General features: G+C 48.0%; 1 protein-coding gene across 1 annotated transcript in view; it reads left to right on the forward strand.

Moving 5' to 3' along the window:
• The first annotated feature begins 471 nt into the window (after nucleotides 1-471).
• The window catches only part of LOC132380865 (uncharacterized), a 51,835-nt gene continuing 27,757 nt past the window's right edge, over nucleotides 472-24,549 (forward strand). Inside the window, exons 1-2 of the mRNA XM_059949784.1 lie at nucleotides 472-609; nucleotides 18,731-19,051. Of these exons, the coding sequence (XP_059805767.1) occupies nucleotides 549-609; nucleotides 18,731-19,051 (382 nt within the window). The 5' untranslated portion in view covers nucleotides 472-548. The remainder of the gene's footprint in view (nucleotides 610-18,730; nucleotides 19,052-24,549) is intronic.

Below are 24,549 nucleotides of genomic sequence, written 5' to 3' on the forward strand. Positions count from 1 at the left end.
GCAATGTGCACAGTGAGATCCCACAAACAGCACTGTGCTGATGGACTTTGTCCCATGGAGAGAGATGAAGCTGATGGCGTCAGTCCTCTCTGTAATTTTCAAAATCGAGAGATAATCTCACTGAAGCATCCAATGTCTAGGCCTTGGGACGGTGTGTGTAGAGGGAATGTTTTCCCTGGCAGTATCGTCTAGACCAGTGGTCATACACTTAGAATGAGGAGTCAGTCATTCCGGACAGAGGTAGGGAGTATTTCTTTTTACAGCCGGGATGGTGGAGGGTGGCTTGGAATTATCTCCCTAAGATACTGTGGAGTTTTATTTCTGAGTAATTAGTTCCTCTCGCAGAAACACTGTCGTCAGATAGTTTGCTCTTGACATCCAATACTGTGGCTTTCTACTTAAGAACACACCTCCTCCAGCTGACCTCTCTGCCTCACACTGAGCCTCTACTTTCTTGCTGCACAAGCGAACTGCACATTGCCAAGGATCCACAGTGAGAAGAATATTTGTGCTGTTGCCCAGCATCCGCTGACCATTCCCTGAGAAAGATGATCATTGGGCCACTGCTGATCTGTTCCTGCCTGACTCTCTCCATCTCCGTCTTCGCATGTGAGTTTTATTCATAACATGTCTTTGTATTTCACTTCCTTCTCTCCAGTCTGTGTTACTTTCTGGCTGGGCATTTCTGCATCACAAATTCCCGGGGAGAGACAGAGCCGGGTAAATGGAGAGTGAAACTCCTGTACAATGTCTCTTCACACACTCCCAAGGCACAAGTTAAATACATTGTGAAACAGCCTCTAGACTGTCCCATTGTTGTTGCGATTAACTGGACACTGAAGATTCACAGTCATTCCTCACTCACACTGTCCCTCTTGGAGAACAACATGGCCCTGTCACTAAACTTTATGAATTCAGAACTGTGAAGTGACATTTTTATAACTAATCGACAAGCAGTTACGGATGTTGACCATTTGGTAAACTGTGTCTGGTCAAATTCCTTATCTGCAGAATCAATCGCTATTCTCAATGCAGATGCTAAAAGTTAATAAAAACTACAACCGAGAAACTGACAAGACCTCGATGTTAGTTAAGTAATTGTCCCTTAGTTGGTGCGTGTGCCTTGGATCCTTATGCCTACATGGCCCTCGCTTCCTGTGTGCAAAGGGAAGCTACGACCCTCAATGGCCTTTCTTGCCTGGGCCGTTTGCACGCATCTGCTTAACCCTCACCTTGCCACAACTTTCACACTATCACATTCTCAGAGGAAGGGTTAGATCCAGAGTACAGCTCCGTCTGTGCTGTCGGGGTAAGAGTCAGGCACAGAAAAAGAGAAGCTTACTTCTCAGTGCCTACGAGGAAAGTGGAAGTTGCTCAGGCTGTAACCGCAGGGACAACCTGTTGCTAATTTGGAAATGGAGCAGTCCAGCTGTTCAACTGTTTGGAAGGGTGCAGAGTAAGGGTGTGTGGCCCAGGACCCTTCTGAACCAGGAACTGGGATCAGGTCTAGAGCTGTTTTGTGGGGAAGGAAGAAAGGGTGCTGAGCTGGAGGAAGGACAGGAGGGAAGAAAGGGGATAGAGATGAATTACTAGGCAATATTAGTTGAGCATCTTGGCACTGGCTCTCTCTGTTTCTGTGAACCTTATCAAATGCTTATCGTGGTCCATGTGAACGATATCCACTGCCCCACCATCATCAATTATCTTCATTAATCCCCTCTGGACTCTCAATGCTCGCCTTCTCTGTTCCAGTCATAGAGAAGTACAGCATAGAAACAGGCCCTTTGGCCCTTTTAGTCTATCCTGAACCATTTAAACTGCCTACTCCCATTGACCATAGCCCTCCATAACTTTACTGTCCAAGCTTCTCTTAAATGTTGAAATCGATGTACTGGGTGTGAAAACTGGGAAGTCATGATGCAGCTATATAAAACGTTGTTTCAGCCACATTGGGAAGATCTGTGCAGTTCTGGTCACTGCTTTACGGGAAGGATGTAGACCCTTTGGAGAGGGTGCGGAACGGGTTCACCAGACTGTTGCCTGGATTAGAAAACAGAAGGAGCAAACAGAGGTTGAACAAACCAGTTGTCCAGGGAGTAGCCAGTCCTCAAACAAGTCCCCTTAACAGTTCTAATGCTTTGATGTTGAAATTGCCCTAAGCAATATTGCAAAACACTCACAATTTTATCAAACACTTCTCATTTCACACAGATAACAGTATACATTTCCTTTAACGAAGGTTCCAACATATTTGCAATAACATTTATGAAAACGGCATCCCTGCTTTTAGAGTGAATGCGGAAAACTCTTGTAAACCTCATGCACGTGTTCAACATCTTTATTCTCCATGTTCATTAATCTCATTGTCTTTTGTACAACTGTGTATCTTATACCAATAACAGAGTGAGTGAGACGTTTTCTTAGACCTTCTGCTAGTTCAATTCATGGTACATTTACATCAATCTTCTGCTGATCCCCTCTGCATCCCCCCACCATCCCTCTCCCATGGTGCTGTTGGGAGCCTCCGCCTGTGGCAAGGCACTGGCTGATTTTGGCCTCAGCAAGTACTCAGGAGATGCCACTTGGCATGGGCATTGTTGAAACCTGAGGAAGGCAGGGGTAGAGCAGGTAATAATCGTCTAGTTCATCCTGAGACTCCCTAAGACCATGAGACATATGAATAGAATTAGGCTATTTTGCCATAGAGTCTGGTCTGCCATTTCAACATAGTTGATCCATTTCTCCTCCCTGTATTCCTTCATGCCCTGACTAATCAAGAAGCTATCAAACTTCACCTTAAATACACTCAATGACTTGGCCTCCACAGCCAACAGTGGCAACGAATTCCACAGATTCACCACTCTCTGGCTAAAGAAAATCCTCCTCATCTCTGTTCACGAGGAACACCCCTCTATTTGAGGCTGTGCACTTTGCTCCTAGACTCCCCCCAAAACAGGGAACATCCTCTCCACATCCACTCTCTCTAAGCCTTTCAATATTTGACAGGGTTCAATGAGATTCCCCACTCATTCTTTTAAATTCTGGTGAGAACAGGCCGAAAGCCAACAATTGCTCCTGATATGAGAATCCTTTGTTCCCAGAATCATTCTTGTGAACCTCCTCTGAACCTTCTCCAACGAGAGCACATCCTTCCCCAACTGCTGAATTGAATTGACTTTATTACTTACATCCTTCATATACACGAGGAGTAAAAATCTTTACATTAAATGTGCATCATACAATCTATAGCAATTTACAGTAAATAGTATGTACAACAGTCAATATAACTTAGAAATACAATTGTATCAGCGTGAGTTAATCAGTCTGATGGCCTGGTGGAAGAAGCTGTCCCGGAGCCTGTTGGTCCTGGCTTTTATGCTGCGGTACCATTTCCCGGATGGTAGCAGCTGGAACAGTTTGTGGTTGGGATGACTCGGGTCCCCAATGATTTTTCTGGCCATTTTTACACACCTGTCTTTGTAAATGTTCTGGATCATGGGAAGTTCACATCCACAGATGCGCTGGGCTGTCCGCACCAATCTCTGTAGAGTCCTGTGATAAAGGGTGGTACAGTTCCCATACCAGGCAGTAATGCAGCCAGTGAGGATACTCTCAATCGTGCCCCTGTAGGAAATTTTTAGAAATTAGAGGTCCATACCAAACTTCTTCAACTGTCTGAGGTGAAAGAGGCGTGTTGTGCCTTTTTCACTACACAGCTGGTGTGTACAGACCACGTGAGATGCTTGGTGATGTGGATGCCGAGAAATTTAAAGCTGTTCACCCTCTCAATCCCAGATCCATTGATGTCAATAGGGGTCAGCCGGTCTCCATTTCTCCTGGAATCCACAAACTGCACCTTTGTTTTTGTAATATTGAGGGAGAGTTTGTTTTCTTGACACCACTGTATCAGGATGATGACTTCTTCTCTGCAGGCTGCCTCATTGTTATTTGACATTAGGCCAAGCACTGTAGTGTCATCAGCAAAATTAATTAGCAGATTGGAGCCGTGGGTGGCAGATGGTCATGGGTATACAGAGAGTAAAGGAGGGGGCGTAGGACATAGCCCTGAGGAGAACCTGTGTGGAGGGGCAGAGGGGCAGAGGTGAGGGAGCCCACTCTTACCACCCACTGGCGATCTGACAGAAGGTCCAGGATCCCACTGCACAAGGCAGGGTGAAGGCCGAGGTCTCTGAGCTTCTTGTCAAGCCTGGGGGGAATTATGTTGAATGTTGAACTGTAGTCCAAGAACAGCATTCTCACATAAGCATCCTTCTCCAGATGTGTAAGGACAACGTTTAGAGCTGAGGCTATTGCGTCATCTGTCCATCAGTTGTGTTGGTAGGCCAATTGTAGGAGTCCGGTTTGCTGCAGATGTAATCCTTCAGCAGCCTCTCAAAGCATTTGCTTACTATTGAGGTGAGTGGGACAGGACACCTGTCATTAAGACCTGTGACCTTGTTCTTTTTAGGTACAGGAACAATGGTGGATGTTTTGAAGCAGGAGGGCATACTTTACGGGGAGAGGGAGAGATTAAAAATGTCTGTAAACACATCTGCCAGTTGTGCTGCGCACATTCTGAGTATCTACTCTGGGATGCCGTCCCGTTCCGCAGCCGTGCGACTGTCCGCCCGTTGGAAACACCTGTGTCCTTTGGCCTCAGAGATGACCAAGCTGCTGGTTGTGTCATCAGCATGTCTCCCCAGGGGCTCAGTATCGGCAACAGCGAATCCCGCGTAAAAATGATTTAGCTCATCTGGGAGAGAGGCAGTGATGTTGGAAACTCCACCGCGTTTAGCTTTGAACTCTGTGATGGCGTGCAGATCTTGCCATAAGCCGCGGGTGTTGCTGGTGGAAAATTGTGTCTGGATCTTGTCCTTGATGACTTTGCACAGATTGTTCCTTGAGAGCCAGGTGAGTATCAGCCCGCGGCAGAATGTACACCGCTGTGATGATAGCAGCCGTGAACTCTCCAGGCAGACAGAAAGGTCTGCACAACAGCACCAGGTATTCCAGGTCTGCGGAACAAAAACATCGTTGACCATGAAGCATTCCGCATCTCCTTCACTCTTCCCAGAGAGGTTCTTTGACCTGTAAGCCTGGAACAGGGAGATCCCAGAGGGCTTGATGGCATGATCTGGGATCTCCTCTGACAGCCGACTCTCCACGAAGCACAAAACATTATTCCTTTTTTTCCCGCTGATAGGAGATTCTGGCTCTCAGCTTGCACTGCTTGTGATCTAGGAACTTTACGTTAACCAGGAGTACACTAGGGAGTGACGGCCAATTTGCACGCCATCTCAGCCTCACCAGGACACCGGGCCTTTTCCCTCGCCTCCGACTCCACTTCTGAGGCAACGGCGGTGCTGTAGGTGAGTCTACCATGGATCAGGCAAGCAGGGGTTCCCAGTGTAGGAAAGGCGGCACATGGTGGGTAACATGGTGGATCACACTCCTGACGAAGGGTCTCGGCCCAAAATGCTGACTGTACTTCTCCCTATAGATGCTGCCTGGCCTGCTGAGTTCCACCAGCATTTTGTGTGTGTTACTGTGGTAAACTATGTATACCTGTCTGAACATGCCCCTCTACTGACTGCTCCTGTGGCTCCTCCCACAGAGCCCTGTATAAAGGCAAATGGAGGCACTGCTCCCCCCTTCAGTGCTCCATTTTGCTGCTAATAAAAGCCTAATCGTTCACCTCCTGTCTCCGAGAGTTATTGATGGTGCATCAATTTTATTAGCAGCAATTTTAAAACATGGAGCGCATTTTACGACCAGTCAGATTGGATCTCGACCCACAATCCCAGGAAGCCGTCAATGCTTTTGAACTCTGACTAGCATGCTTCGAATCGTACCTGGAGGAGATTCATGTGACCGACCCTGCCACAAAGCGCAGGGTTCTCCTCTCCAGAGTCAGTGCAAGGGTCTATTCCATGATCAGAGACAAAATGGACTACCAGGGTGCGATGGATGCCCTCAGGAAACAATACCGGAGGCCGGAGAACACCGTCTACGCAAGACATCACTTAGCAACACGGCAGCAGCAGACCGGCGAGTCGAGCGGGGAGTTTGTCCAGGCCCTACAGACACTCGTGTGGGCCTGCGACTGCAGGGGACTGACGGCGGAACAGCATGCGGAGCTGCTAGTAAGAGTTACGGGGATCAGGTCAGTGTACGTGTGCCAGCAGCTGCTGGAACACGCCGATCTTACCTTACAGTCGGCGATTGAGCTGGCCGACACGCTGGAGGCCGCTCTGCACAACACTGATGCTGTCTAGCCGCGTGATCATCCGCCGGCCCCGTGGACGTTGCAGACCCCGCAACCTGCCGCTGCCAGTCGCGAGTCCACGAACTCCCCGAAACCGACCACCGCTGCTGCCAGTCGCAAGTCCACGGAGTGTTACTTTTGCGGACTTGAAAAGCACCCCCAAAAGCACTGCCCGGCCCGAGAAGCTACCTGCTCCAGCTGCGGAAAGAAGGGCCACTTCGCCAAGGCATGTAAGTCCAAATCACGAGCAGGGCCGAGCAGCGCCACATGTGAGGCATGGGGGCGGCCATCTTTGCCACCTCGCCCCACCTCCGGCCCATGGGTGCTTACCGGGCACCAAGATGGGGATTCAACTCTGGCCTCCGTGACCCTTGACCAATGCGCCCCACACCAGCTCACAAGGTCAAAGATGGACATCCTGGTGGAGGGGCACAGGACTAGCTGCCTGTTTGACATGGGCAGCATTGAGAGTTTTATTCACCAGGACACGATGCAACGCTGCAGACTCGTAACACAGCCAGTAAACCAGAGGGTCACCATGGCTTCTGGGTCACATTCCACAGACATCTGGGGGGGGGTTGTGTAGCGACATTGGTGGTGCAGGGTACAGAATATCGGGACTTTGCGTTACTGGTCATGTCTCAACTGTGTGCCCCTGTGCTATTGGGGCTCGACCTCCAGAACCACCTGAAAAGTGTGACAATGGAGTATGACGGGCCCCACCAACCAATCACTGTCAGAAATCCTCAGTTTTGTGGGACTTCGTCATATACCCCGCTACTGACCACACACACACATCCCACCCAACACCATGCCAACAGCTGCACTACCGACACCACTTGCAGCCTCTCCACCCTCAAGATCCCTCCCCCACCGCGGTTCGTCAACCTGACTCTTGACTGTAAACCTGTGGTAACTAAAAGCGGGAGGTACAGCGCGGGGGACAGGGCCTTCATTCAGTCAGAGGTGCAGCGGCTGCTCAGGGAGGGGATCATTGAGCCAAGCACAAGTCCTTGGAGGGCCCAGGTGGTTGTTGTTCAGACCGGGCAGAAAAATAGGATGGTCGTGGACTATAGCCAGACAATCAATAGGTTCACGCAGCCTGGCGTGTATCCCCTACCCCGCATCGTGGATACGGTCAACCAGATAGCGCAGTACAAGGTGTACTCGACCATAGACCTGAAATCCGCTTACCATAAGCTCCCCATCCACCAAGAGGACCGCCCCTACACCGCCTTAGAGGCGGGCGGCAGGCTCTATCACTTCCTGCGTGTCCCCTTCTTTGTCACAAATGGTGTCTCTGACTCCCAGAGGGAAATGGACTGGATGGTTGACCAGTGCCAACTGAAGCCACATTCCCATATCTGGATAACATCACCACCTGCGGTCACGACTAGCAGGATCACGACACCAACCTCCAATGATTTTTCCAAGCAGCTAAAGCTCTTAACCTTACCTATAACAGGGACAAATGTGTGTTTGGAACCACCTGACTTGCTATCCTTGGGTATGTTGTGGAGAACGGGGTCATTGGCCCTGACCCCGACCGTACGCGCCCCCTGTTGGAACTTCCTCTTCCCACCACCCTCAGAGCCCTCAGACGGTGCCTGGGCTTCTTTTCCTATTATGCCCAATGGGTCCCTCACTACGCAGACAAGGCCCGCCCCCGGTCAAGTCCACCGCATTTCCCCTCTCAGCCGAGGCCCACACGGCCTTCAGCCGCATTAAAGGGGACATTGCCAAAGCAATGATGCATGTGGTGGACGAGACCATTCCCTTCCAAGTAGAGGGTGACACCTCCGACTTCGCGCTGGCTGCTACCCTCAATCAGGCAGGAAGGCCGGTAGCATTCTTCTCTCGTACCCCTCAAGGCCCTGAAATTCGGCACTCCACGGTGGAGAAAGAAGCCCAGGCCATAGTGGAAGCTATTAGGCACTAGAGGCACTATCTCGCCAGCAAAAGGTTCACCTTGCTGACCGACCAGTGCTCAGTTGCGTTCATGTTTAGCAACCAACAGCGGGGCAAAATCAAAAATGATAAAATTTTGAGGTGGAGAATAGAATTCTTCACCTACAACTATGACATCCTGTACCAGCCTGGAAGGCTCAATGAGCCCCCTGATGTCCTATCACAGGGAGCGTGTGCCAGTGCGCAGCTCGACTGGCTATACGCCCTCCATGCAGATCTTTGCCACCCGGGGGTCACCCGACTTTACCATTTCGTGAAAGCCCGGAACCTGCCGTACTCCCTTGAGGACATCAGGATGATGACCAGGGACTGCCAAGTCTGCGCTGAGTGCAAACCGCACTTCTACCGTCCTGAAAAGGCACAACTTATCAAGGCCACCCGCCCTTTTGAGCAACTGAGTGTCGACTTTAAGGGCCCCCTTCCCTCCATTGACTGCAATGTCTACTTTCTCAACATAATCGACGAGTACTCGTGTTTCCCCTTTGCCATCCCCTGCCCCGATACTACTGCCACGTCCGTCGTAAAAGCCCTGCGCCAGCTCTTCACTCTGTTCGGATATCCTTCTATATCTATATTGATAGAGGGTCCTCCCTTATGAGTGACAAGCTGCGCCAGTACCTGCTGGCTAGTGGTATTGCGACTAGTAGGACCATAAACTATAATACCCGGGGCAATGGACAGGTGGAGAGGGAGAATGCCACGGTGTGGAAGGCCACACTCTTAGCCCTTAGGACAAAGGGATTGCCAGTCTCTCACTGGCAGGAGGTCCTCCCCGAGGCACTCCACTCCATCCGCTCCCTGTTCAGCAATGCCACCCCTCATGAGTGACTCTTTTCTTTTCCCAGGAAGTCTGCCACTGGGACCACCCTACCGGCTTGGCTGATGTCCCCAGGGCCAGTGCTGCTCCGGAAACATGCGAGGAGCAATAAATACTCCCCACTGGTCAAGAGGGTTCACTTACTTCATGTGAACCCCCAGTATGCTTACGTGGTCTTACCTGACGGGCAGGAGGACACGGTCTCCGTCCGCGACCTGGCGCCCGCAGGAGCACTAGACCCCTACCCTGAACACTCCACGGTGACTATGAACCCCGTACCCAGCGATGTATATACTCAAGAGACACCGCGCACACCAAGCCCTATACAGACTCCTCACAACACTCCCATACCGGGTGCCTCGCACACGCATGAGGGATTACTGACACATAATGGGCTGACACCTCCAGTTAGGCCAGAGCCAGCACAACCACTGTCACCGGTACAATCACCACCGTCACGGGTGCAATCACCACCGGTGCTACGTAGATCGCAGCGACAGACTCGACTGCCTGATAGACTTAACCTGTAAATATGCTTGCAAGAAACTTTGCACCGTGGGGACTCTCTTTTAAAACAAAGAGGGGGGGGGGTGAATGTGGTAAACTATGTATACCTGTCTGGACACGTCCCTCAGCTGACTGCTCCTGTGGCTCCTCCCACAGACCCCTGTATAAAGGCGATTGGAGGCACTGTTCCTCCCTCAGTCTCCGAGATGCTGTGCTCCATTTTGCTGCTAATAAAAGCCTATCATTCACCTCCCATTTCCAAGAGTTATTGATGGTGCATCAGTTACATGGTGGGTAAATGCCATCTTCCTGATGTTCAGGAGGGTCAGTCTATTGTATCTGATGTGACTATTAGCTACTTGAACATGAAATGCGAAGGAAATTGCAGAAATCAACGTTATACTGTACAGTTGGATCGGAGCTCACAACATGGCTGCTGTAAGCGGCACCAGTTGGAAGTTGTTCACAATTCTCCTAGTGAGGCCTCACCAGTTCCTCATAAAGCTGCAGTATTACATCCTTGCTTTTCTATTCTAGTCCTCTAGAAATGAATTCTCACATTACTTTGGCCCTCCTCACCACTGACTCAGCCTGAAAATTACCCTTTGGGGAATCCTGGCACCAATTTTTTTTAAGCACAGAGGTAATCACTATTATCCTTCGTCTGTTCTTTCTATGTCTTGTGCTCCCTGAATTTGGAGACATATTTCTCTGCTCTTTTCATGGGATTCATCTGACCATTTTTTGCATTTCAAATCTACATTGAATAACTACAGAGCCAACCCGTTGCTAATTCTGGACCAGCTGCTCAACCGTGTGGAAGGGATGCAGAAGTACGGGAGAGTGGGCCAGGACCCTTCCAAACTCAGGAGCTGGGACCAGCTGCAGAGACGTTTTGTGGGAAAGGAACATGACAAGGATGTTGGGTGGATTGGAGGGATGGTTGGAAGAGGCATGGGAGGGGGGGAAGACAGGGGCAGAAATGAGTTAGCAGGCAACATTAGTTGGACACCCTGACTCTGGCCCTTTGTCTCTGATGAAACTGCCTGGAGCAGCTGGCCATGAGAAATTTTGTCAAATGCTTTTCCATGGTCCATGTAAACAATATCCACTGTCCTACCCTCAACTGTTACACCATAAGATCATAAGATATAGGAGCAGAAGTAGGCCATTCAGCCCATCGAGTCTGCTCCACCATTCCATCTTGTGCTGATCCAATTCTTCTGCTCTCCCCCACTCCTCTGCCTTCTCCCCATACCCTTTGATTCCCTGGCTAATTAGAACATATCTATCTCTGCATTAAATGCACCCAATGACTTGGTCTCCACAACCGCTCATGGCAACAAATTCCACAGATTTACCACCCTCTGACTAAAGTCATTTCTCCGCATCTCTGTTCTAAATGGATGTCCTTTAATCCTGAAGTTGTGCCCTCTTGTCCTAGACTCCATGGGAAATAACTTTGCCATATCTAATCTGTTCAGGCCTTTTAACATTCATAATGTTTCTATGAGATCCCCCCTCATTCTCCTGAACTCCAGGGAATACAGCAAAGAGCTGCCAGACATTCCTCATATGGTAACCCTTTCATTCCTGGAATAATTCTTGTGAGTCTTCTCTGAACCCTCTCCGATGTCAGTCTATCCTTTCTAAAATAAGGAGCCCCTCCTCCTCCTATCTTTGCATCACCGGCAAATCTAGCCACAAATCCATTAATCCTATAGTCCAAATCCCTGACATATATCATAAAGAGCAGCGGTCCCAACACCAACCGCTGTGGAACTCCACTGGTAACCAGCAGCCAGTCAGAATAGGATCTCTTTATTCCCACTGTTTGTTTTCTGTTGATCAACCAATGCTCCACCTATGCTAGTAATTCCCTGTAATTCCACAGGCTCCTATCTTGCAAAGCAGCCTCATGTGTGGCACCTTGTCAAAGGCCTTCTGAAAATCCAAGTACACCAGATCCACTGCATCTCCTTTGTCTACTCTGCTTGTAATTTCCTTAAAATTGCAGTAGGTTTGTCAGGCAGGATTTTCCTTTCAGGAAACGGTGCTGGTTTTGGCCTATCTTGTCATGTGCCTCCAGGTACACCATAATCTCATCCCTAACAATCGATTCCAACAACTTCCCAACCACTGTTGTCAGGATAACTGGTCTATTGTTTCATTTCTGTTGCTTCCTACCCTTCTTAAATACTGGAGTAACATTTGCAATTTCCCAGTTATCCAGTACAATGCCAGAATCCAGCGATCCTGGAAAGATCATTGTTAATGCCTTTGCAACCTTGCCAGCTACTTCCTTCAGAACCTGATGGTGCATTTTATCATGTCCAGAGATTTATCCACCCTCAGACCATTAAGCTTCCTGATCACCTTCTCAGTCGTAATTTTCACTGCAGAAACTTCACTTCCCTGCCACTCTTGAATGTCCAGTATGCTGCAGGTGTCTTCCACTGTGAAGACTGATGCAAAATACACATTCAGTTCCTCTGCCATCTCTGCTTCTCTCATTACAGTATCTCCAGTGTCATTTTCTATTGGTCCTATATCTACCCTCAACTCTCTTTTACCCTTTATACACTTAATAAGCCTTTTAGTATCTTCTTGGATATTAGTCACCAGCTTTCTTTCATAATTCATCTTTTCCTTCCTAATGTCCTTCTTAATTTCCTTCTGCAAGTTTTAAAATGTTTCCCAATCCTCTATCTTCCCACTAGCCCTGGCTTCCTTGTATGCCTTTTCTTTTGCTTTTACTTTGGCTCTGACTTCACTTGTCAGCCACGGTAGTGTCCTTCTTCCATTCGAAAATGTCTTCTTATTTGGAATCTATCTGTCTTGCACTTCCCTCATTTTTCACAGAAACTCCAGCCATTGCTGCTCAGTTGTCCATCCTGCTAGTGTCCCCTTCCTGTCAACCTTGGTGAGTTCCCCTGTAATGCCATTGTAATCTCCTTTATTCCACTGACATATCGACACATTGGAATTTAGTTTCTCCTTAACAAATTTAAAAGTGAATTTGATCATTTTGTGATCATAGTTCCCTAAGGGTTCCTTAACCTTAAGCTCTCATATCACCTCTGGATCATTGCACAACACCCAATACAGCACAGCCAATCCCCTAGTGGGCTCAACAACAAGCTGTTCTAAAAAGCCATCTCTTAGGCATTCTACAAATTTTCTCTCTTGAGGTCCGGTACTGGCCTGGTTTTCCTAATCCACTTTCATGTTAAAATACCCAACGATTATCAAGACGTTGCCCTTCTGACATGCCTTTTCAATCTCCTGCTGTAATTTGTAATCCACATCCTGGCTGTGTATACAACTGCCATTAGGCTCCTTTTACCTTTGCCATTTCTTAACTCAATCCATAGAGACTCTACACCTTCCGATCCTATGTCATTCCTTTCTAATGACTTAATAATACTTATACACAGGGCCACAGCACCCCTACTAACCTACCTTTCCAATACAACGTATATCCTTTAACGTTCAGCTCCCAATGGCAGCCATCCTTTAGCCAAGTTTCAGAGATGGTCACAATGTCATACTTGTTAATCTGTAGCTGAATTTCAAGATCATCCATTTTATTTCTTATGCTGTGTGCATTCAAGTACAACACTCTCAGTCGATTATTTGTTGCTTTTTGTTTTAACTGCACCACCATTCTATTGCCCTGTAACTCATCACACTGGCTGTGATTAGGCCTCATCTCCTGCCTGTTCTTGCTATCATCTCTGTTGCACGCTATCTTTTGATTTATTTCTGTTTTCCCCTTCCTCAGCCCTATCACTCCAGTTCCCATGTCCCTGCCAAATTAGTTTAAACCCTCCCTAACAACTCTATTAAACCCGCCTGCTCGGGTATTGGACCCCTTTGGGTTCAGATGTAACCCGTCCTTTTTGTACAGGTTGAACCTTCCAAGAAGAGGCCCCAGTTATATTCATAATCTCCTCTAAACAACTCACTGCTCATTTTCTCTGTTCAGCTGCTGGGTGTGAAAACTGAGAAGTCATGATGCAGCTAATTAAAACTTTGTTTGAGCCAAATCTGGAGTATTGAGTGCAGTTCTGGTCGCTGCATTACAGGAAGGATGTGGAGGCTCTGGGGAGGGTGTAGAAGAGGTTTGTCAGGCTGTTGCCTGGATTAGAAAATATGATCTATGAAAAGAGTTTGGACAAAGCTGGGCTGCTTTCTCTGAAGTGACAGAGGCTGAAAGAAGGCCTGACAACAGTATTTAATATTATGAGAGGTATGGGTTGAGTGGACTGTCCTTTACCCATGGTGGAAATGTCAAACACCTGACAGCAGAGCTTTAAGGTAATGGGGAGAAAGCTTAAAGAGAAGTCACAAGGCCAGTGTGGTGGGCTCCTCAACGTGCAGCCAGGTGATGTGGTGGAAGCAGACATGATAGTAACATTGAAGGGACATTTAGACAGACACATGGATCAATGGGGTAGAGGCTGATACACTGTAGAACATGTGCAAGCAGATGGGATGAATTAAAATTGGCACAGATATGGTGGGCTGCAGTGCCTGTTCCTGTGCTGTACTGTTGGATGCCCTAGGAGACTTCCTCATGAATTTCCCACCACTGGTTACAATTTCCTGTTTGTCCGTGTTGTGTTTCTCATCAAAGGAGCAAAGGGATGCATATGATCATAAGACATAGGAACAGAATTAGGTCATTCAGCCTATGAAGTTGCTGATTCCATCATGGCTGATTTACTTTCCCTCCAACCCCTTTGTCCTGCCTTCTCCCTGTAAACTTTGACATCCTTACTCACTAAGAACCTGTCAATCTCCACTTTAAATATACACAAGGACTCCTTCATTGGGAATCCTGTCACCCAGGACATGCCTCTTCTCATTGACTTCAGGGAGGAGGTCCAGGAGCCTGAAGACACCACTCAAACCCTCAGGAACAGCTTCATTCCCTCCACCATCAGATTTCTGAATGGACAATTACCCCGTGAACACAACCTCAGTATTTTTTTCTCTTCTCTGTTTTCTTTTTTGCTCTACTTACTTACTGTAAGTTAATGTTAAATACATTTCTGATTGTAATTTATAATTTTTCAAAATTACAATCTGTATTGCAATGTACTGCTGCTGCAAAACAACAGATTTCACAAAATATGCCGATGATAATAAACCTGATTCTGATTCTGATCAAGACGGTCCATATTCTTCAGCCTCCAGCCTACAGTGGACTCGATCTGGATCCAGACTTGCAGATTACCCGTGGACTCGATCTGGATCCAGACTTGCAGATTACCCCATGGACTCGATCTGGATCCAAACATGCAGATTACCCATGGACTCGATCTGGATCCAGACTTGCAGATTACCCCAAGGACTCGATCTGGATCCAGACTTGCAGATTACCCATGGACTCGATCTGGATCCAGACTTGCAGATTACCCCATGGACTCGATCTCGATCCAGAGATGCAGATTACCCATGGACTCGATCTGGATCCAGACATGCAGATTACCCATGGACTCGATCTGGATCCAGATTTGCAGATTACCCCATGGACTTGATCTCGATCCAGAGATGCAGATTACCCATGGACTCGATCTGGATCCAGACTTGCAGATTACACATGGACTCGATCTGGATCCAGACATGCAGATTACCCCATGGACTCGATCTCGATCCAGAGATGCAGATTACCCATGGACTCGATCTGGATCCAGACATGCAGATTACCCATGGACTCGATCTGGATCCAGATTTGCAGATTACCCCATGGACTCGATCTCGATCCAGAGATGCAGATTACCCATGGACTCGATCTGGATCCAGACTTGCCGATTACCCCATGGACTCGATCTGGATCCAGATTTGCAGATTACCCATGGACTCTATCTGGATCCAGACATGCAGATTATCCATGGACTCGATCTGGATCCAGATTTGCAGATTATCCCATGGACTCGATCTGGATCCAGATTTGCAGATTACCCATGGACTTGATCTGGATCCAGACATGCAGATTACCCATGGACTCGATCTGGATCCAGACATGCAGATTACCCATGGACTCGATCTGGATCCAGACATGCAGATTACCCATGGACTCGATCTGGATCCAGACTTGCAGATTACCCATGGACTCGATCTGGATCCAGACTTGCAGATTACCCATGGACTTGATCTGGATCCAGATTTGCAGATTACCCATGGACACGATCTGGATCCAGATTTGCAGATTATCCATGGACTCGATCTGGATCCAGATTTGCAGATTACCCATGGACACGATCTGGATCCAGATTTGCAGATTACCCATGGACTCGATCTGGATCCAGATTTGCAGATTACCCATGGACTCGATCTGGATCCAGATTTGCAGATTACCCATGGACTCGATCTGGATCCAGACTTGCAGATTACCCCATGTACTCGATCTGGATCCAGACTTGCAGATTATCCATGGACTCGATCTGGATCCAGATTTGCAGATTATCCCATGGACTCGATCTGGATCCAGACTTGCAGATTACCCCATAGACTCGATCTGGATCCAGACATGCAGATTACCCCATGGACTCGATCTGGATCCAGACGTGCAGATTATCCATGGACTCGATCTGGATCCAGACTTGCAGATTACCCCATGGACTCGATCTGGATCCAGACATGCAGATTACCCCATGGACTCGATCTGAATCCAAACGTGCAGATTATCCATGGACTCGATCTGGATCCAGACTTGCAGACATTGGTCCTCTGATTATCCCAGTAGTCTCAGATCGGGACATGCAGATTACCCCAAAGACTCATAGATCTGGGACCAGATGACCGGCCCCTAGTTCTGTAATTTGACTATTAGGCCTCGATCCTCAGCATTGACCACAAGGCCCACTGTTCACTGAACTCTGGGCTCAACGATGACAGGACCCTGAATACTAGGCCTTGAACTCCGGTCTTACTGATTTGCAGACTCAGGAGTCATTGGTTGCCATTCCCCCTACTGACACAGAACTCCATCTCTGAAACCTGCCAACCGCTTGGCGACCTTGCGAGAACTATCATCCATTGTCCAAGTCGGTCTGCTGGTCCGACAGTCAGCCTGGCTCGCAGTTGTCCCCTTTCTGTGTCGCTGTCCTTCAATCATACAGCAGAGACTTAAGAATCTGGCCTCTCCTCCAAGCCCCCTAATTCCCCTGCATCCCTGTTCCTAAAACCCAAAACAAGCCACGACTTCCCCATAAATCTCAGCTCACTGCTATCTTGAAACATCATTTACAAACTTGGCCACAAAGCCATCAATTCTGTCATCCAGATTGTGAACACATAACTGGAAAAGTAATGAACCCAACACTGACCCCTGTGGAATACCAGTAGACAACGGCAGCCAACCAGTAAAGCACCCATTTATTCCCCACTCTTTGCCTTCTGCCAGTCAGTCAGTCTTCTATCCATGCTACTACCATGGAAATCTGTCTTGTTTAGTAGCAGAGTCACCAGGAAAGACTTTCCTTCAAGGAAACCATGTTGACTTTGGCCTATTTTATCGGGGGATGTTACTGGGTTTGTGTGAGAGGTTACAATAGAGGGAAATGACAGGGAATGGGATTGATAAAATCACACAGACTTGGTGGACCAAATGGTGTCCTTCAATGTTATGAGAAACATGTGAAAATGGGAACAGATTTCAGAACACGGCCACTGACTGTGTCCCAAATCCAAACATGAACAGAGACCAAAGAAGGTACGTGTGATTCACATGTCGAAAGTGTTCCCTGGTTGAAAGGAAGTAAAGTCACCAGATAGACCAGTGCCAGTGCTCCGAGGAGGGGGAGTCAGATCCCAGGTGTGAGGGATGGAAGATCGTCTACTTCTTCTCCTTCTTTTAAATATGCATCCACTACTGATCTGTGTGTGATTGGAGCCTGTAATTACTGTATGATAATGTGTTTTGGGCCGACTGAGTGATCTGGTGCTTTTGCTGTCTCTGAGGGAATTTGGCATGTTTGAGAATAGAATGTGCGGCCTAATGGCAGAGCACGAACCCATGATCGGCTCCAGTTCTCAACCAACTCACCGATTAAAGCGTTGAGGAAGGTTCAGATCAATGAGAGTGAGTGATCATCCCTGTTAGCCTGTGTGTGACTGCACTCTCTCTCTCTCCCTCTCCTGCCAGAGGCTTAGACCTTGGGCAAGGTTTAATCGGCACAGTTTGTGGGTTGGACTCTGTAGTTCATGGTATGTTTGTTTCTGGTTACTCTTTTTATTGCTATTTTGAGTGATTTTGATTTGGGTGGACCGGCTCTGCGGCCTGCAGTCAATGAACAACACAGTGCTAAATTGAACTGAACTGAACTAAACTGAACAGTCCGTTTCAAGGACTCAGTGGTTCAATGTTTATTCACTCATTTTTTACCGTTTGTACGATTTGTTCTTTTTTTGGTGCATTGGGTGTTTGATGCTTTCTTTGAACGGGTTCCACGATGTTTCTTTGTTTCGTGGCTGTCTGTGAGAAGATGGATCTCAGGGTTGTATTCTGCAAACAAAAGTTGATAATAAATGAGCTTTGAAACTTTGATTGGGGTCAGCGGGCAAAAGCCAGTCCTTTCTTGGTTGGGCAGATTCTGCGCCTGGTGTGTTCCAGGGTGGGGGCTGGGAGTCAGCTGACACAGTGGAGTGGGGCGCAGTTGCTAAATGTGCTGATCACACACACAGCTCCAGAGTTGGTTGTGAAGAGGGTATCAGGGACAACAAGGGGCAGATTCCCTGGGTGGGGAAGGATATAGTGTGGAGTCTGATGTGGGATCTGAGCAGGGTGGGGAGAGGAGGGGAGGATCGAATAGGAAAGAGAAAGAGGAGACACTGGCAATGGCTCGGGCTCTGAGCTGAGCTGAGCTGAAATGGGTTTTCGGGACTGCTTTCAAAGACCCCGTCTTTCCAACTCCCCTCCCCTCCCCCCCAACATGGCTGCAGGCTGTAACTTTCTCCCTCAGGGCCAGTTGCAGAGGGTCTTCACTCAGTTCCCCACTCCCACGGGCTCACTGTGTGATGTAGGATCTGTGGGCCAGCTCTCACAGGGCTGGGAGACAGACGATGGGCCAAATGGCCTGTTGCTTTATCTGTGATTCTCACAGCTCTGATTCCTCCTCCAGTCACTGAGCTCATCTGCTGACTGTCTCCTCTTGTCTCCTCAGCTGGGACTGGGGCTTCCCCGACCACTGTGAACGGAACTCAGGGACAGTCGGTCTCCTTACCTCCTGGGATCCCAGTCAGACCGGACATTGCTGATGTTGATTGGAATCGGGTATCAACCAGAAACACGATAGTGAAGTACTCAAAGAGGAACGTTACCTACTTCGGTACCAAGGAGTACAAGCGACGGATAACTCTTCATCTCGGGAACTTCAGTCTGGAAATCCATGATCTACGGAGAGAGGACTCCGGTGATTATGAGGTGATATTTACAACAGGTTCAGGAGCTGAAAACAACTCAACAGTGCGACTGGAAGTGTACGGTGAGTGAGACACTGCAGAGGGGCCCGGGTTTCACCAGTTCCTGAAACAGCCCTAATGGATGGGTGAGGGCAGATCCTGTGTGTTTCTCTGTTTACTGAACCCCACTGACTACCCGTGGCTGGGGCTGGGCTCACGGTCCCAGTGTAGTGAGTCTGGAGGATACACCCGCCACATCCACCGAGGCTGAGTCAGGAGCCGGGAGGGATCGAACCAACAATGGAGAATCTCATGTGTCTGAGACTGAGGGAGCTCAGCACACAGGGAGAATGGACCTGGTGTGAATGGGCTGGACAGTCTGTATCTGTGGGTCACAGTTACACACTCTATCCCCAGGTCAAAGGCCTGGTCTGTCGTGTTCAGGGATCACAGTTATCCCATCTGTTTCCCAGGACACTGCTTGTTAATTCCCCAGACTGAGGTCTGAGCTCAGCAAGGTGTTTATTCCTCAGCCTTCATGCTGTGCTGTGCTGAGTGAGACCCTGTGTATTCATTACACTGAATATAGTGTCCCAGTGAGTGACACAGTACACAGACACAACAGCACACTCACACACAGCAATATGGTTCCTGACTCAGAGGCCTCCATTGGTCAGGGTTGACTGTGGATGTTGCATCCTAGCTGTCCAGATATACAAGCCTGGGCAGTACGATATGGAGAACAAGCTGTTGCCCATGTAACAAGCTCCCCCTCTCCACGCATCTGATAAACCCAAAGGAACAACAGAGACCGAAAGAGTTTGGCACCAGCAGCATCACTGGGGTTACCAGACATTAAACTCAACTGCCTTAGGGACTCCAGCTCCACGTTTTTCCCTGAAGCCTACCCCATGAGTGGGTATAGTTGTAAAGCCGTGGAGGTCTGAGATCAGAGTTTTCTTTCTCCATCTGCCCGAAGCCACTGGTTTAACCCGCTGTAGTAACCCACCTTTACCCCTCTTCCTGTCAGTAGAAACGGTTCCATGGAGCTTTGTAGCTAAGCCACACGTGAGGGTCAGGAGCTGGACTTGGTTGTTGAGACACACACCATTGGGAGAATTTCATAGGTAGTGGGAGCTTATCCCCACTACCAACCCCGGCCATAACAACCTTAACAACTCACAACTGACTCACTCCTACAGTAATTCATCATGATGTCAAAATGTTTTCTTTACTCCCTCTTGTTGCCTGTTTCCAACCTGAACAAATGTACCACAGCCCAAGGTCTGCCAGTTAGTAGGTTAAAGTTCAAAATACATTTATTATCAAAGTATTTTTCTTATATGCATCCTTTAGGTTTGTCTCCTTACAGGCAGCCACGAAACAAAGAAACCCCAATAGAAACCATTAAGAAAAGACAATCAAACAAACACCTAATGTGCAGTAAAGAAAAAGAAATCGAGTGAACAATAAAAGTAAGCAAATAACATTCAGAACTGAGGATCCTGAAAGTGAGTCCACAGCCACGAAGCCGGGCATCACGGAAGCTGATCCAGGAGCCTGTTAGTTGTGGGCCGCGGCCTCAGTTCAGCGCAGAGATGAGTAAATCTCACTGTGCCGTGTGGTGAACACTGGCCTGTACCTTACCTTTGGCCCTGACACCCTGACCTTTACAATCTGGCCGGCAGGGAAATCATCCAATCATCCTCACTCTTGGACAGGGTACTGCTGTTTACATACACCCTTGGGTCCGGGCCTCACAGCCGCGATTTGGAATGAACCCAACATTTCCCATTCAGCCCAGCACTTACATTGGTCAAACCTCGTGTCTTCCTTCACTCTCAGGCTAAGGCCCTGCCATTTCAATACAGTCAGAACTAGAATCAGATTTAACAGCACTGGCATATGTATGTCTTGAAATACGTTAACTTTACAGCGGCAGTACATGGTAACACATGATAAATATAGAGAAAAACTGAGTAACATTAAATATATGCATGTCTGTTAAATAGTTAAGTTAAAATAAGTAGTGCAAGGTAACAGAAATAAAAAAGTAGTGAGGTAGTGTTCACGGGTTCAATGTGTATTTAGGAATCGGATGGCAGATGGGAAGAAGCTGTTCCTGAATCACTGACTGTGTGCCTTCAGGCTTCTGTATCTCCTTCCTGATGGTAACAGTATGAAGAGGGCATGTCCTGGGTGGTGGGGATCCTTAATGATGGATGCCCACCTTCCTAGGGTACCACTCCTTGAAAATGAGTGGTACCCATGATGGAACTGACCAATTTTACAAATTTCTGCAATCATTTTGATCTTGTGTGGTAGCCCCACCACCCACCCCTGCCACCCCCCATACCAGACGGAGATGCAGCCAGCCAGAATGCTCTCTGTGGTGCATTTGTAAGTTTCTGAGAGTTTTAGTTGACAAACCAAATCTTTTCAAACTCCTAATGAAGTATAGTCACTGTCTTGCCTTCTTTATAGCTGTATCGATATGTTGGGACCAGGTTAGGTCCTCAGTGATATTGACACCCAGGAACTTGAAACTGCTCACTCTCTCCACTTCTGATCCCTCTTTGAGGATTGGTTTGTGTTCCTTCGTCTTACCCTTTCTGAAGTCGACAATCAGCTCTTTGGACTTTCTGACATTGACTGCAAGGTTGTTACTGCGACACCACTCAACTAACTGATTTATTTCACTCCTGTATTCACTCTCGTCACCACCATCTGAAATTTTGCCAACAATGGTTGTATCAACTGCAAATTTGCAGATGCTGTTTGATCTGTGCCGAGCTACAATGTCATGGGATGGAGAGAGTACAGAAGTGGACAAAGCCCACATCTCTGTGGAAAACCAGTGTTAATTGTCAGCGAGGTGGAGATGTTGTTTCCAATCTGCACAGATTGTGGTTTTCCAGTTAGGAAGTCAAGGATCCGGTTGCAGAGGGAGGTACAGAGGCCCAGGTTCTGTAGCTTTTCAATCAGTACTGTGGAAATGATGGTGTTAGACACGTAGCTAAGGTCATTAAACAACATCCTGATGTAGGTAATTGCATTGTCCAGGAGATTCAAGGCTCTGTGGAAAGCAATTGAGATTGTATCTGCCGTAGACCTATTGTGGCGATAGGCAAATTGCAGTGGGTCCATGTCCTTCGTGAGACAGGTGTTGAATCTGACCGTGACCAAACTCTCAAAGCATTTCATCACTGTAGATGTGAGCACAACTGGACGACAGTTGCTGAGGCAGCTCACGCTACTCTTCTTGGGCACTGGTACAATTGTTGCCCTTTTGAAGCAAGTGGGAACTTTCGATTGTAGCAGTGGGAGATTGAAAATGTGTTTGAATACTCCAGCCAGTGGGTTGGCACAGGTTTTCAGAGCCTCACCAGGTACTCCATCAGGACCTGCCATCTTGCGAGGGTTCACCCTCCTGAAAGACAGCTTGACATCGGCCTCCGAGTCAGAGATCACAGGGTCACTGGGTGAGCAGGGATCTTCAAAGCTGTAGTTTTATTCTCCCTGTCAAAGCGAGCATAAAATGTGTTCAGCATGTCTGGTCGTGAAGCATCAGTGAGATTCATGTTATTGGGTTTCACTTTGTAGAAAGTAACGTCCTGCAGTCTGACCAGAGTTGTTGTACATCTGATGTCACCTCCAACAATTCTGATGTTGCTCAGAATTGTCTCTTCACTCTTGAAATAGCCCTCTGCAAATCATACCTGGCTTTCTTGTACAGACATGAGTAACCAGACTTAAATAGCATAAATCCAGCCCCCAGCAGATGACAAACATTTTGGTTCATCCATGGCTTTTGGTTTGGGAATGTACTGCAAGTTTTCGTAGGCACATACTCATCCACACAGGTTTTAATGAAGTCAGTGACAACTGCGGCACAGTCATCCAGATTCAAAGGTGAATCCCTGAATACAGTCCAGTCCACTGATTCAAAGCAGTCCTGTAGGCGCTCCTGTGCTTCCCTTGTCCAAACCTACTTGGTCCTCACTGCTGATGCTGCAGTCTTCAGTCTCTGCCTGTACTCAGGGAGCAGAAGTACAGCCAGGTGATCAGACTTTCTGAAGTGTGAGTGTGGAATAGCACGGTAGGTACTTTTGAACTTAGTGTAACAGTGGTCCAGTGAGTAGTTTCCTCTGGTACTGCAGGTGACTTGTTGATAATAATCATTTAGTGACTTTATCAAGATAGCCTCTGCTTTTGGGAGGCTTGACTGACAGAGTATTGTGAACCTGTCTATTTGAATCACTGCATCGGGCATGGAAAGGGTTAATCAAGATTCCATAAAACAAGCAAGAGAAAATCTGCAGATGCTGGAAATCCAAGCACACAAAATGCTTGGATGCAAAATGCAGGCCAGGCAGCATCTATGGATAGCTGGGTAATAGCTGGGTGGTTGATCGGTAAATGAGATGCAGGGCTGGAGAAGGGGGAAGTCTGACAGAAGAGAACAGGAGGCCATGGAAAGAGAAAAGTGGGGAGGATCACAAGTGGGAGGTGATGTGCAGGGAAGGAGATAAGGTGAGAGAGGGAACAGGAGAGGGGCCATTACCAGAACTTTGGGAAATCAATGTTTATGCCATCAGATTGGAGCCTATCCAGACAGAATATAAGGTGTTGTTCCTCCTACCTGAGTATGGCCTCATTATGACAGTAGAGGAGGCCATAGATAGACATATTGGAATGGGAATGGGAAGTGGGATTAAAATGGGTGGCCACTGGGAGGTCCCACTTTTTCTGGTGGATGGAGCATAGTTGGTCGGCAAAGCGGTCTCCCAATCGGGACTTGCTGATTTACAGGAGGCCACACTGGGAGCACCGGACACCGTGTATGACCCCATAGTCTCACAGGTGAAGTTTCTCTTCATCTGGAAGGACAGTTTGGGGCTCTGACTGGTAGTGTGAGGAGGTGTAGGGGCAGATGTAGCACTTGTTCCATTTGAGTGCCAGGGGAGAGATCAGTGAGGAAGGACGAATGGACAAGGGAGTCGTGTAGGGAGTGATCCCTGTGGAAAGCAGAAAGCGGGAAGGGGGGATTTGGTGGTGGGATGTCGTTGGAGGTGGTGGAAGATCTGGAGAATTATGTACTGGATATGAAGGCTGGTGAGGTGGTAGGTAAGGACTAAAGGAACTCTATTCCTGACAGGGTGGCAGAAAGATGGTTTAGGAGCAGACATGTGTGAAATGGAAGCGATGTGGTTGAGGGCAATGTTGATAGTGGAGGAAGGGAAGCCCCTTTCTTTGAAAAAAGAGGACATCTCCTTCATTCTAGAATGAAAAGTCTCATCCTGAGAGCAGATGTGGAGGAGACGGAGGAGATGGAGAAATTGAGAGAAAGGGATTTCTGATTTCTCGAACTTCCGGTAATGGAAGTTGCCCTCTCCTTCACCGGTCTCTATCCCCTTTTCCTTCTCTCACCTTGCCCCCTTGCCTGTCCATCACCTCCCTCTGGTGCTTCTCCCCTCTTACTCTCTTCCATTGCCTTCTATCAGTTTGAATCTCCCCTACTCTCAATGGAAACAGTTTTTTCACGTCAACTCCATCTATCCCTCTCAAAATTTTAAATACC

This window comes from Hypanus sabinus, chromosome 25, assembly GCF_030144855.1.
Source record: "Hypanus sabinus isolate sHypSab1 chromosome 25, sHypSab1.hap1, whole genome shotgun sequence".
In the NCBI taxonomy this organism is placed as follows: domain Eukaryota; kingdom Metazoa; phylum Chordata; class Chondrichthyes; order Myliobatiformes; family Dasyatidae; genus Hypanus; species Hypanus sabinus.